General features: G+C 33.5%; 2 protein-coding genes across 6 annotated transcripts; one reads left to right on the top strand and one right to left on the bottom strand.

Moving 5' to 3' along the window:
• Nucleotides 1-2,082: 2,082 nt before the first annotated feature.
• On the bottom strand, nt 2,083-5,854 carry LOC142542883 (uncharacterized). Of its 5 annotated transcripts, none has more exons than XM_075649775.1 (3): nt 5,681-5,854; nt 2,992-4,794; nt 2,083-2,503 (listed from the first exon to the last, which is right to left on the bottom strand). In XM_075649775.1, the coding sequence occupies exons 2-3, from the start codon at nt 4,333-4,335 to the stop codon at nt 2,297-2,299; spliced, it is 1,551 nt and encodes a 516-aa protein (XP_075505890.1). In that variant the 5' UTR covers nt 4,336-4,794; nt 5,681-5,854; the 3' UTR covers nt 2,083-2,296. The 5 variants fall into 5 exon arrangements, with proteins under 5 accessions (XP_075505890.1, XP_075505888.1, XP_075505889.1 ...); XM_075649773.1 differs by lacking the exon at nt 5,681-5,854 and adding an exon at nt 4,991-5,674; XM_075649774.1 differs by lacking the exon at nt 5,681-5,854 and adding an exon at nt 5,167-5,674.
• A 4,088-nt stretch (nt 5,855-9,942) lies between these two features.
• Nucleotides 9,943-12,045, top strand: LOC142542882 (5-amino-6-(5-phospho-D-ribitylamino)uracil phosphatase, chloroplastic-like). Its single transcript, XM_075649772.1, has one exon. The coding sequence runs from the start codon at nt 10,732-10,734 to the stop codon at nt 11,869-11,871; it is 1,140 nt and encodes a 379-aa protein (XP_075505887.1). The 5' UTR covers nt 9,943-10,731; the 3' UTR covers nt 11,872-12,045.
• The last annotated feature ends 1,657 nt before the right edge of the window (nt 12,046-13,702 follow it).

Here is a 13,702-nt window from a genome sequence, read left to right as displayed (position 1 = left end):
GTGTTAGAATTCTACTGCAATCTCCTGGGCAGTGTTGGAGATGAGGAATCGGTGAAGTATGGGAGAGTGTTTGTTCGTGATCGTATCTACAAGTTCTCACCTTCTGTGATCAATGCATTCTACAACACTCAGGATATTGAGGAAGTTGAAGAGGATCAAAGTATTCCCTGATTATCCCAAGAAGTTGAGTGCTGCTAATCTCACTTCTTTTTTCTCCGTGCTGCACAAGACATCAATCTGGAATTGGACACTGTCAACCAATTCTACTACTGTGACTAGATCTCAGGCCCTGGTGTTGTTTGCTATTGGTACTGAAAGGGCCTTTAACTTTGGAAATATGGTGTTCAGGACAGCATTGCAATATGCTGAAGGAGACTTCAAGAAAACAAAGTTGCCCTACCCTTCACTGATTTATGGAATCTTGGAATCTCAAGGTTTCATTAAGGATATTGATGAAGATCATTGCCCTGTCAAAGATCCTCTGAAGATTTCTCCTGCTTATTTCAAAGGCAACAGAAAGATCGATCTGCCTTGGCTGCATTCAAATGTTGCTCCGGATGTTGGCAACACTGATGATACAACATCTGAACATGTGCCTGAGACAGCTGAACAGCCACCTACAGATGTTCCTCCTACTGGTTATGTCACACTGTCTATCTCCTACATTCAAGCTCAGATTGCCTATGGTCGACAACAGATTGAAAATGCCAAGAAAACCATTGAACATTATGAAAATCAAGTGGCTGACTATGAGCTTCTGCTGGGTGAAAGTGTCCATTCTGGACAAAAAAGGGGAGTAGATACAGATATAGCTGGAACCAGTGGAGCAAAAATGGCTGATGATGATGGCAGTAATGAAGGATAATGAGATTTTGAGTTTTTTTTCTCTCTTGATGGTTTTAGTATTTTAGTTATCCTTTTATTCTCTCTGATCTTTGTCCCTCCTGATTAATGAACTATTTCGGTGTTATGATCTGAATGTTGCAACATCTAACATACAACATCTGTGTGAACTGTATTTTTCATCAGGGGAAGGCTTAACGGTAGAATTCAGGGGGAGTCAACTAAAGTTGGCTGTCACTGATTTGCTAATTCAGGGGGAGTCAACTGATTTGCTAATTCAGGGGGAGTCAACTAAAGTTGGCTGAGTCACTGATTTGCTAACTCAGGGGGAGCTGAGATGTACAACCATTTTTGGGTTGTTTTGTCCAGAAAGGCAAAAAGGGGGAGATTGAAAGTAATTTTATTTCTTGATATATTTTCCTTTTTTATCTTTAATATTTTGCCTTTCTAGACATGAGGATAATCTCGAAATTGATGATATGATCTCTTATAAATTCAATATGTGATATAAGACTATATTTGATATGACTCGTAATATCTTTAAGATATGATATCATAATATCTTTAAGATATGATATCACAATATCTTTAAGATATGATCCTTGTTTTAAAAAGAGTTTGTTTCCTAATGAAATTGGTTTTCTCTATGTTAAATAGAACTCAAAGGAGAAGAAACAAAAGGGTGAGAGAGTGACGATACAGAGCAAAAACTTTCGGAGAGACAGAGATGCATTTGTACGAAGAAAAGGTTTTCTGATTGAAGCCATCGCGTCATTGATAACTTGTTGCTGTGAAGTGCTGCCAACATCCGAAGACAACACCTAATCACCGTGTTGATTAGTGTGTGGAGTTTTGAAGATTTTTTTCACTTCTCAGTTGATGCATCCTATATATTTTGGTTATACGGTTTGTTAGAGGTTTAGGATGCAATTTGTTACTCGCCTTAATAAGGGAGTTGTTTTATTCTTTCACTAGTATTGGTTTTTGTAAACTTACAAGTTTTTCTAGTGAATTATTTTGCCCTGAGGCACCGCACAAGTATTTTATACTTATGCATAATTTACATCTCGTATCTCGTATTATTATCATTATTCCAGCTACGTGTAGGTGTGTTAAAATCATAATTTCCGCTGCATGTTGTCGTGGGTGTTACAACACCTACGCACAACACCTACATTCTAATACACACAACACTCACTCTCAACTCACACATACACTGTGGAAACAGAACTTTCAGATTCCTCGTACCAACTTTCTTGTAGAAATTAGTCTCGATTTCTTAATCTCATGCATTAATGATCATCTCTTCGTTCATTACACCGCCTATCTATGCTCGGGCAATTGGAGAGAATGGAGAATCGAGTACAAGAGATGGCAATATTTCTTCCACGTTCTTCTTGTTAACTTGAAATCTATTTTCCTCCTGCACGTCATCTACCAATATTTCAGTTTCCTACTTGGGAAATACCCTCATCGAATCAGCACGAAGCATTTGGTTGCTTTTCTTGTTCCTAGCAGCGGTGGCGGTTTCTGATGAATGCAACATAGCAATGCATATGGAGAATGCTTGTAATGAAGTTAATTGTGCATGGAAATCAACTGCATATTTTCCATCCTCGATTAAATTCATCGTAAATCGTGGGACGCTGTCTTTTCTCCCCTGTAGAAAATTAGGCAGTACAGAAGCTGTAAAGACCAAGTGAGTTATCATGCCGGAGTTAAACGATATCTGCATGTTTCAGAGTTTCTAAAAGAAAATACTCCTAAATCATACTAAGGATGTCTGGATTTTTTTCTACTTGTCCCAGTGCACTTTAGTACTAATATTAAGTACATTTATTTTGTTGATCAGCCATTGTGCTCTCCAGTTCAGATCATAATTATTTAGAGAGAAAATATAGTAAAATTCTTGTTAAAAAAATCTTGTAAAAGTTACTTATATGATGAGGCCAAGCACAAATTCTGTTATTGACTTTAACTCACAGGATATGATATTTCAAACAGAAATTTTTTTAATAAAAGGGTGCATGACTTTTCTTATTTTATTAAAGTAACAAAAATAGTACAAGCTACCCACCATTTGATATGCATGACTGATATAAAATTTATTTCTTTTGCTCCAGACTAAAAAGAAAATGGTGAAGTTACCTCGGCAAAGAGCTGTATCAGAACTTGATCCTCAGTCATGAAGGGACGACCGTCAGCGATATGAATATTTGCACAGCCAAAAACGTCGAGGGGACAAGCCATATCCCATCCATCACAGTCGCATCCTCCGCCTAATCTCCATCTATCTAGTATCGATGAAGGACCCCGACTTTTACTGCTCGGCAAACTATGGCTTCCACCTGGAATCACAACATGCATAATCCGAGGACTTGAGTGTTCAAAAACACCCTTATTTTCCCTCTCGATCCGACAATTATCTAGCAAGTTAGGGAGTCGATTATTAATATTTATATCTCCATTCTTGAATTTCACGCTCTCTCTCTTCTCAAAAGGGATTTGCGTGATAATGGAGGCAATTTCAAGTCCTGGATGCAGTTCTCCAGCTTCCAGACACCGAGAAGCCAACAAATCAAAATGATTGTTCTCACGAGAATTCTTCGTTTTATCTTTATTCTTGTTTGTGGATGAGTCTTCATTTAGCTCACAACTACCCCAGGGTAAAATGTCATCAGAAACCAGGTGATTATTTTGAGAGGTGACACTTTTTCTCCAAAGGGAAACATCGTACAACACAAACTCTGTTACCATAGAGTTGCTAAAATCCCCCCCGACTTTTACCTCTTGACAGGGATAACAAGAGACATGCATCTGTCCCATGATAGGTGATTCTCGGCTGTAGTCTTTATATCCACATCCACTAGCATTGCTCTTCCTTCTTTGATGAAGTGAATGGAAGGTATAAACCTGAGATACACTATTTTCGAACTTCCATGTTTTTGCAACATAGTTATCATCCGGTGACTTCACTGTGAACTCGAAAAATGGCATCCCGTGCTTATATTCGAACCTGAGAAGACCACGAAGATGTGCAGGAGAATACCGGGGAAAGGAATTGTGGTTTCCTTTCCTTTTGGAACGAGGATCGTGTTCCACATAGTGTGACTTGTCTGATATATCATTCAACTGGGATTTGAAAGTCGTATTTTTACAATTGCCATCAATATCCCTGCTAATTCTTTCCCGGCTTGCATTGCTGGCTCTACTCAATGCGCTTCTTTGGGACTTGAATTTAACAAATGGATCAAAAATATTTCTTACAGGATTATAACGAGCCTTTGGACTGCTGGTTTTTGAGCTACCACTCTCTGATTGAGCAGGTGAATGTGGCAAAGGGAATCTTGCTGATAATGACCTGTGCAAATTGAAAGAGAGACCTCTTTCTTGTACCCTGCTACCATCCATTTTAGAATAAATGCTAGATTCAGATATGATCGCGAGATCCTGAAAACGGTCATAAGTAGTAGTTTGTTCTGAGAGAGACATTTCTGAGGACGTACTTTGTTCAACTGAATAGCTATCTACATCTGAAGTGGCATAACTAACCACAAACACCTAAATGAAAATGTTGATGCAATTTCCGGAGAGAACTTCATTATTTTCCTTCCAGCAATAGCATCAGCTTTCTTTGGCTGCCTCCTCCTTCGGAACTTTAAACAGAACGACCCCCTTTTCAGCACCTCGTTATCTACCAGTGTGTGTCTTCTAGATCGAATATCTCTAGATAGGGCGCACTATGCAGCGACTAAAGCTAATTTTGGAGAACTGTTTTTGTAGACTCGGTATATCATTTGCATACTTGGGATTTCCATTTGATTTTTTATTTGCTTCTTTTGAACTAGGCCGAGAAGCAGGGAGGACAGATGTGGGACTATCTACGACAGAATACGAGTTCGAGTTTGGCTCCATTTCTACCAAGTCTAGTCTCATCTATAGGTATGACACCTAAAGAACACATGAATTTCAAAAAACGGACAATAAATCAAATAACATCTCTAAATTTAAAACCAATAAATGTTTCTGAACATATCATGAACAACATTATTATACTCCGAATTCAACAACTCAAATACAGTAAATCACCAAGAATATCGAAGCCCAAGTATAACCATAGCATAATATGCTAACAAAATAATCATACTGAAATGAACTATCAAGAGTTGGCTTCTCAACAAGGACATAATGGATTGAAATGCATGCTGATTCGTCAAGACAGCCTAGAATCCAATTTCAAACAAAAAATATATAAAACCCGAAACTTGTTGTAATGCACCTTCAATGAGAAAACTGGTAAATACAATGGAAAGAATCTCATACCCATATCTTCTGGTTAACCAACAATATATATCGGTATTTGTTACTAAGCTAACACTCTTTGAGGCAAGAAAATAATTTCCTCTGCATTTCAAAGACACATCTGGAGATTTTATACCACAATGACACCGAGTACATAGACCCCACTAATCATGTTGTCCCAATAGCAATTATACAGAAACCTCAAAAATCCAATTTTTACCACATTTGAACTCAAAGTTTCTAACAATATTAAAGCAATACAATGCTAATACTGGACAAATGAAAATCAAGTTTTGGACAACTTTGCATTCCACGCCAATAAAAGTACAATTTCCATGAAAAACTACCATATCACGCTTATGATCTCAGAGGAGTGAAGCCAAAGAAAACCCAACAAATTGCAAGTAAATGCAATCATTTGCTTCATCTCTTGAACTCAAAGTCTTGTCTGAGAAAACTCCATTTCACATTTAGCTAATGAAGAAAAGAGAGTTAAAATAAACCAATGACAAAAAAAGAAGAAGCAAATACTCACATGAAAATCATCACTCAGATTTTTTTCACGCTCAAAGGAATCAAGAAAAGAAGCATATATGGGTACAAAGGGGGAAACAATGAGATCCAGTCCCAACAACAGTAAAGCTTAATGATTTACATGAAAAAATAAACAATATGCATGCCTTGATTTTTTTATTTATTTTTCTTCTTTTTTTCACTAATCCGCATTGATCAACGATCACCCCTATTACCACCAGGTATGGGGCTAGATCTTGGATTAAATACAATAAAGATGACTGCGAGTATCATTTTCTTAAATATGTTATTTAGGAAATGAAGCTTTGGTTGTATTAATGTTATTTCATTAGTGTTATTCTACGTATCGTATGTATGAATAAATAACAAATATTTCAAATATAGATTTTAAGATAATTCAATCTGCATGTTATCTATTTATTTATATGAGATGAGATAAAAGATATTTTGGCATATGTTACTGATATTTAATAAAGAAATTACACTTTCGATAATACAACTTGTACGTTTTTTATTTTGATTATGCTATCGGCCAATTTATAGTTTTAATCCACTATTTTGCATTTTATTTTTCTCAATTTTAATTATTTTTCATCGAATCATTAATTTTGTATATAAAATGATAACAAGTCACTAAAAATGATTGTTTTTTCCCCAAAGAAAAGAGTTTCAAACTGATCAACCAGTCGAGAAAGCATGTTCTGCTGGACATAAAACCCGACAATGGTTAATTATGCTCGCAAGAGATGAAGGAAGCTCACCAGTGAGTTCATTATAACTCAAATCTAAATTAGTCAGCCCTTTCAAGTTCTCCAAACCTGTTGTTATTGGACCAGATAAATTATTACCAGTCAAGTTCAACTTTACCAAACTACTCAAACTGTGACGTGTCAGATAATACATCAGCAATCAAGTGAAAAAAGACTATAATTTCTTTTTAAAAAATTATATGTTAGTAAACTTAGACTGTGAAATGATTCAATAACATGATCAAAATGAAAACTTGCAAGTTAGCTAAATAGCTAAACAAAATGTAATTTTTTCATTTAATTATATTGATATAACTCCAACAACTATATATAGACCTTTGAATCAAAACAATTGAATTCTTTTTTGCTAAATCACTGTTCAAATATTAATTACCATCTGTAATACCTCTTTCTTTCCTAAGCCAAAAAAAAAAAAAAAAATTTCTTCTATATTTTCTTCTTTTGTTTATAAACCAATGGATATTCAATCCTTTGATCACATCATGAGTTGGGAGGCCTCTTTTTAGAAATCCCTTAATCAAGACCTTTGTTTGGATCTCTATTTCATTCATCAAAGTACTAATTCTATCATATTTGATTATGGTACACGACTCTCCATATATAATTGAATTTTCCATGCTTTGGCTTGTTATATTTATTTTTAATTAATATGTAAACAAATAATTCCTTTTGATTTCTAAATTTTTTTAAAAAAATAGATGCATTTATTGTTGAAATGACTTTAAACAATAGCGATGAGCACTATTTTATTGTCTTTAAATATGTTACTTTTAAATAACATAAATTTAATCAGTGACCTTAAATGATTAACGTGGTATGATGTAATAAGGTAATAGTAAATATTGAACTAGGGATATATAAGATTATAATAAAAGAATAAATACACCTTTAATAGTATGTATAAATTTTATAATTTATATAAGACGTGACAATTATATTAAAAAAAACTTGATATTAGAAATTAATAAATAATAAAATTACTATAGTTAAAAATAAATAAAATAAGTAAAAATGGGGTGAAATTTTGATGAAAATTCAATGATAAAAAAATAAAAAGATGAAAATATGTTCCTGTTTTAGAATTTTTCAATTTATTATTTTTGTAGAAACAAGTGTTCTCAAACTGGATTATCTGTCTGTTGTATTTTTTTCGTCGTTTAAATAACAAGAACATTATGCCACTTGTTTCTCGTTGTATGAAATGGTGGAAATTTCAGAAATTACGAGAAGAATCCAGAATATTTTTTTTAATATATTGGAACTAATCTACTATCCAAATAATCAGAAACCGGTGTATGAATGATTAACAGATTGAATCTATTCGAATTTGATCCGATAATTTAATTAAATCCACCAATATAATTGGTTTAAGGTTGAATTGAATTCAACAACAATGGTAAATCAAGCTATAGTTTCAATTCTTGTTAGATTTTTTTTCTAATTTATTTATCGAAATTGTAGTGTAGTGTAGTCATTTATTATTTCTTACAATTATATTTTTATCTTCTTTTAACTATAGACAAAATGAATTATAAAAAATATTGTATAAATCGGTGCACCAGTATGTATTAAATTCCTTACATTTGTTGTGTGTTTTATGAGACCACGTCCTTTATGAATTATATATATACATATATATATAATTTATCAAAATTTATTTCCGTGTATATCGAACTGTAATTACTTATTTTTAACTATAATTAATTATTTTTTTAGAATAGTAATTTATTTCTGTTGAAGGAAAAACAAATGGAATATTATGTTATAAGCAGAAAGGAAAAACAAATGGAATATTATGTTATAAGCAGATCTATGGGTTATTCTCTATTCACACTTATCATAGTAATACCATAAAAAGCAGAAATAAAGGAAAACCCATATTTATCACGCTTGTTGGAATTACAAGAATAACATAAAAACTTCTATAAAAAAATCTTACGAGTCAATTTTATTGAACTAATTTCCGACCTGATCCGATCTTCAAAAATATTATTTTTTATGTCAAAAATATTATTTTTCACTGCAAGTATGAACCAGATCGACTTGTCTCTCAAATATAAATCTGTGAGACAAAAACTTGTGTGAGACGGTCTCACGGGTCGTATTTTGTTAGACGAATCTCTTATTTGGGTCATCCATGAAAAATTATTGCTTTTTATGCTAATAGTATTACTTTTTATTGTGAATATCGATAGGATTGACCCGTCTTACATATAAAGATATGTGATACTGTCTCACAAGAAACATATTCTCAGGAAACAAAATAAAATGTTTTAAAAGAATTTGCATATCCCGACTCATCAAAATTAACTAATCTTAATAAGAGATCGTTTGGATTACGAGGAGACAGAAAAGGCACCTATAATATCTAATATCAAATATCTTGTTTTATCACCTAGAGGACCATATTATACCATATACCAAAAAAGTAAATTACCTTGAAAAACATCTCGAAATTTTATTTGTTAGGATCTTATGGTTTACCATAAAAAAATATGATGCGAAATGTTCCAAGTCTGAAAACAAAAGGAATATTACTCACATATTTAATTTTTATTATTTCTCCTAAAAATTATTGTCCCATTTTTAGATCGATTTTCATATCTAGTTTAGTTTTAATTTAATTTTCCTTCATTTCCCAAAAATATTATACCGATGATCGGGCTCGTTTGTTGAGTGTGCTACTCATCATATGTTTCTTATATAATGTAAATGTATTTTTATTTTATTTTTAAAAGAGAGATTTTTTTATCATACTACTAAAAATTAGAGTATATCTCCAGTGAGACGATATATGTAAGATGAGTTGCTCTGATCCATATTTAGAGTGAAAAATAATGATTTTGACATAAAAAAAGTCATACTTTTATAGATCGGATCAAGTAAAAGATTCATCTTACAAAATTGACTAGTAAATCTAAATTAATTTGACATCAAGTACGATTAAATTCACTTTGAAAAATTTCCATCAATTTATTCACCAAAACTTGAATCCCAAATTTAATTAAATATAACCTTTTTATCATTTCTAATTAATTTAATATAATATTTTGACACGAGATATTAATTAATCCCATATATATTGATTGTAGCAGTATTGTTTAAAATAAAATTTAAAAACATGTCGCCCGAAACTAGGAAGAAAATTCTACACCCCTCGTGATAATTTCCCAATTTTCTTCTCGAAATATTAATCGGCACGTTTCGTTTGGTAAAATAAAAAAAGCAGGTCTTTTGTGAGATGGTCTTACGAATCTTTATCTGTGATACGGGTCAACCCTACTGATATTCACAATAAAAAGTAATATTCTTAATATAAAAAATAATATTTTTTCATGGACGACCCAAATAAGAGACACATCTCACAAAATACGACATGTGAGATCGTCTCACACAAGCATTTTCCAATAAAAAAACTTGCACCAGTGTCGCGGTTTGCTTTTTTGTTGAGCAAATCAGACGATCTCACGAATTTTTATAACCAGTATCGCACAGATTTTTGTCAAACTCCGCCGCGTTGCCTGTAAACCACACAAATACGAAGGAAAACAAATTACTCCACGATCTTACGTTTCTTCAGATCAATAAAAATCTCATCTTTATCATCCAACCCCTTTCCCCTAACCCGTTCCAGGTTACTCTTAAATAGCTTCTTCATAACTCATAAGTCCTTGATTTTCTGTGTGTCTGTAGATATATTCTACAATTTCTTGGCCAATTGCTTTTCTATTTGCTTTGTTGAGATCAATTGGTTTTCTGGGTGTGTGAAAATATTTTCTTTGTTATGAATTTTCTGCTTCTGGGCTTGGATTTTAAATTAAATTTTTTTTTTTGCTTGGGTCAGTGTTGCTAAATCTTTGTATTTGATTGTTTACTGTAATTGGGAGTGAATAAAATTACAATCTTTGCGTTACTTTTTCTTTATTGTTTACTTTTCGTGAGAATAACTTTTGCGTCATTTGGTTTTCTTACTTCTCCCCAGAAGAAGGTTCTTAGAAATTTAGACAGTAATTAAGCAACAATAATGTATAGAAGATATTAGGGAGATATATCGTTTTTATGTCTTGGAAAGATTGGTCAAAGTAATTTGATTGAAGTTTGTTTGTGCGATATATTTTCCTATTTTGAAGGGCTTGTGATAAAAGGGATAATTTGTACAAATACAATATATATATTGATTTCATAAGAGTTCTGTTTGTGTTGTTGGAACTTGGAAGTGGGACGTTATTGGGTTCTGAAGCCATCGTAGAGTTGAGCTGTTGTGGTGATTGATTACATAAAGATGGTGGAGTCAATCGCGACAACATCCATATTAGGGTTACGACCTGTGTATGGAAATCATTATTGCAAGAATGTCTCAAACAAGCGGAAGCCGGCTGATCTTTGTCGCCTTACCTTTACAAAATTTCCTGGTAAGGAAGTTTCTTTATCTGCTGCTTTTCCAAGATTGCGACTTGATCGGCCAAGGATGTCGTGGCTAAAGGCTCAAGCAATGGAATTGACGAAGGAGGTATACTACTATCGTGGGAGAGAGCAAATTCATCAGGAGTTTATGTACGGGATAGGGACTGGCTTGGATCGGAGGCCGGGGTTGTGGCCACCGGAAAATAAAGCAGATAGTCCCACACTGGGTAATCCATTACTTCGGCAGGAAAGACTTGGTTGTGGTTGGTTAGGTGCTATATTTGAGTGGGAAGGCGTGTTAATCGAGTATAATCCTGATCTCGAGAAACAAGCATGGTTGGCTCTTTCTCAGGAAGAAGGAAAATCGCTACCACCAGCTTTCATACTCCGTAGACTAGAAGGAATGAAGAACGAGCAAGCAATATCCGAAGTTCTCTGCTGGTCGAGAGATCCAATCCAAGTGAAAAGATTGGCATCAAGAAAAGAGGATATTTACCAGTCTTTGCAGGGTGGGGTTTATCCATTTCGCCCTGGGTCTCAAGAATTCGTTAATGTTCTGATACAGTACAATGTTCCTATGGCTTTGGTGTCTACTAGACCGAGAAAGTATCTCGAAACAGCCATTAGAGCCATTGGGATCGAAGGGGTGTTTACTGTCATCGTGGCCGCAGAGGATGTCTACCGAGGAAAGCCTGATCCAGAGATGTTCGTGTATGCCGCACAGCTCCTCCAATTCATACCCGAGAGAGTGATAGTGTTTGGAAACTCGAATCAAACGGTTGAGGCAGCCCATGATGCTCGGATGAAATGTGTTGCCGCTGCTAGCAAACACCCTGTATATGAGCTTGGAGCCGCTGATTTGGTAGTGAGACGCCTTGATGAGCTGTCAGTGGTCGATATAAAGAACCTAGCAGCTGTTGAATCAGACGAGTTTAAATCCGGTGAACCAGAGCTGGAGCTGGAGGTTGAGAAAGAATATCACCGCCCTCCTGTCGGTGTTGATGATAGTTTCTGGTGATATTTTCTAAATGTACAGACAGAATGTCATGCTTAGTCTAATTCTTGGTGGTGAATACGTATCATTACCACGTGTACAAAGAAAGGGTTTAGGACTACAAGGATAAACAAATTCAAGTGGAAGAAACACATTGTAGTATCATGTATCTGTTATATGTATAGTAATCTGTATTTTCATTTCTGGTTCTTTATTCAAATACGGTTTATGATTCTTATTCCATAGAAATTTAAGCCAACAAGGAAGAAATAATACTGTTTTCTCAACAAAAACTCGGCCTTGCTGAGTTTGTGGATTCAGTATTCTGATTATCGACGGTTCCTCCATATCTCTGCCTTATATTAGTTTCAGCAGTAACTCCTTGTTGCAAGCAACACGTTTTTCCAAAAAAAAAAAGATGTACGGCATAAAATTCATTTTCTTTGATTTGTCATTTTATTGTTCTCGCGTCTGAGAATATTTCACTGCAACACCTCGTCTTCCATTTGGTATGAGTTTTGTAATAACCGTTGCCCACAATGATCTGTATATAATCATAATATTTTCATATTGATGAATAACCATTTCCCGGTGATTTTGCAAATCTTTTTTAATTAGCTTCATCTTTTGTGTGGTTTTTTGTACACATGAATCTTGCATCTTTCTTTAGTAATGGACTGGACATTTTCTTTTGTTTTACTAGATTTTTATAAACATTTCAGTAAAGTTAACAACTCCTAAAAAACTTTAAAATTGTTTCTTGTTTTTGAGTTTTTCTGAAAAATTATGCACCTTTTGCACGATGTGTTCTTGGAGAATTTTTCTTGAAACTTCGATTTTTATTCCAAGAAATTTAATATATTTTCCTTATTGTAATGAATAATTTTTTTACACTATTTAAAGAAAATCTCTAAATATTTAATATTTTCATCCATATTTTTATATACTATTAAAACATTATAAATATAAATAAACATAAATTTAAAATAATTTTAAATAGATTATACATCTTTTTTTGAAATATTGGAGGTGAATTATTGATTATACTCTCCAAATATGATGATCTATAGTGTTGAGAAAACTGTGAATTTTTTTCTTTATTCATTCATCCGAATTTGATTCGAAATTCGGACTTACAATCGAATTTACAGAATATTTTTGGCGTTGCGTATACATCTCTACTTGGTATAAAATATCCATCAACTTCATAATTTTATTAATTTTTTGATAATTAATTCATAATCTGAGTTTGTTCTTTTTATTTCACCATGATTTCTTACCAGAAAACCTGGACTGCTATATTCTTATATTTATGCTTTGATTAAAACAATGTTTAAACGTTCCTTGGTAATAATGTACATATCCTTTTGATTTACTATATCATTGGGATATCCTTAATTTTATGACTGGCTTGGAATTAATTCTTGTCCTACCATGTCAAAAGATCTTCATTGTAGTTTTCTTTAATAATTTTCTTGACATCTTCTAGAGATACTTTTAATTCAAACTCTACATCCTTATGGTGTAGAGCTATTTTGAGGAAGTTTTATTTCTTCTGGTTGGAGATTTTGATATGCTCTTAACTGACACATTGTTTCTCCAAATAGTTTAGAATCTTTCATTTTTTGGCTCAGAAGTTTTTCTTCATCATCACGCTTGTTGTGAAACTGTATTGGCAATTTTATGTAAAATGTCTCTCTTAGTCTCTGGACTATGGCTTTGTGATCACATAGTGTTGTGAACACTAATATTCTAATTTCATTTAATGTGTGTAAGATTTAAACGTTTGCAAGAAATTATTTCATAGCAAAATGTATATGCTCTTGTATCATGAAAAAAATAAGTGGTGTTTTCA

This window comes from Primulina tabacum, chromosome 4 (assembly GCF_025594145.1).
Source record: "Primulina tabacum isolate GXHZ01 chromosome 4, ASM2559414v2, whole genome shotgun sequence".
NCBI lineage: Eukaryota > Viridiplantae > Streptophyta > Magnoliopsida > Lamiales > Gesneriaceae > Primulina > Primulina tabacum.
The sequence above is the reverse complement of the archived record's forward strand: the minus strand, read 5'-3'. Positions and strand labels throughout refer to the sequence as shown.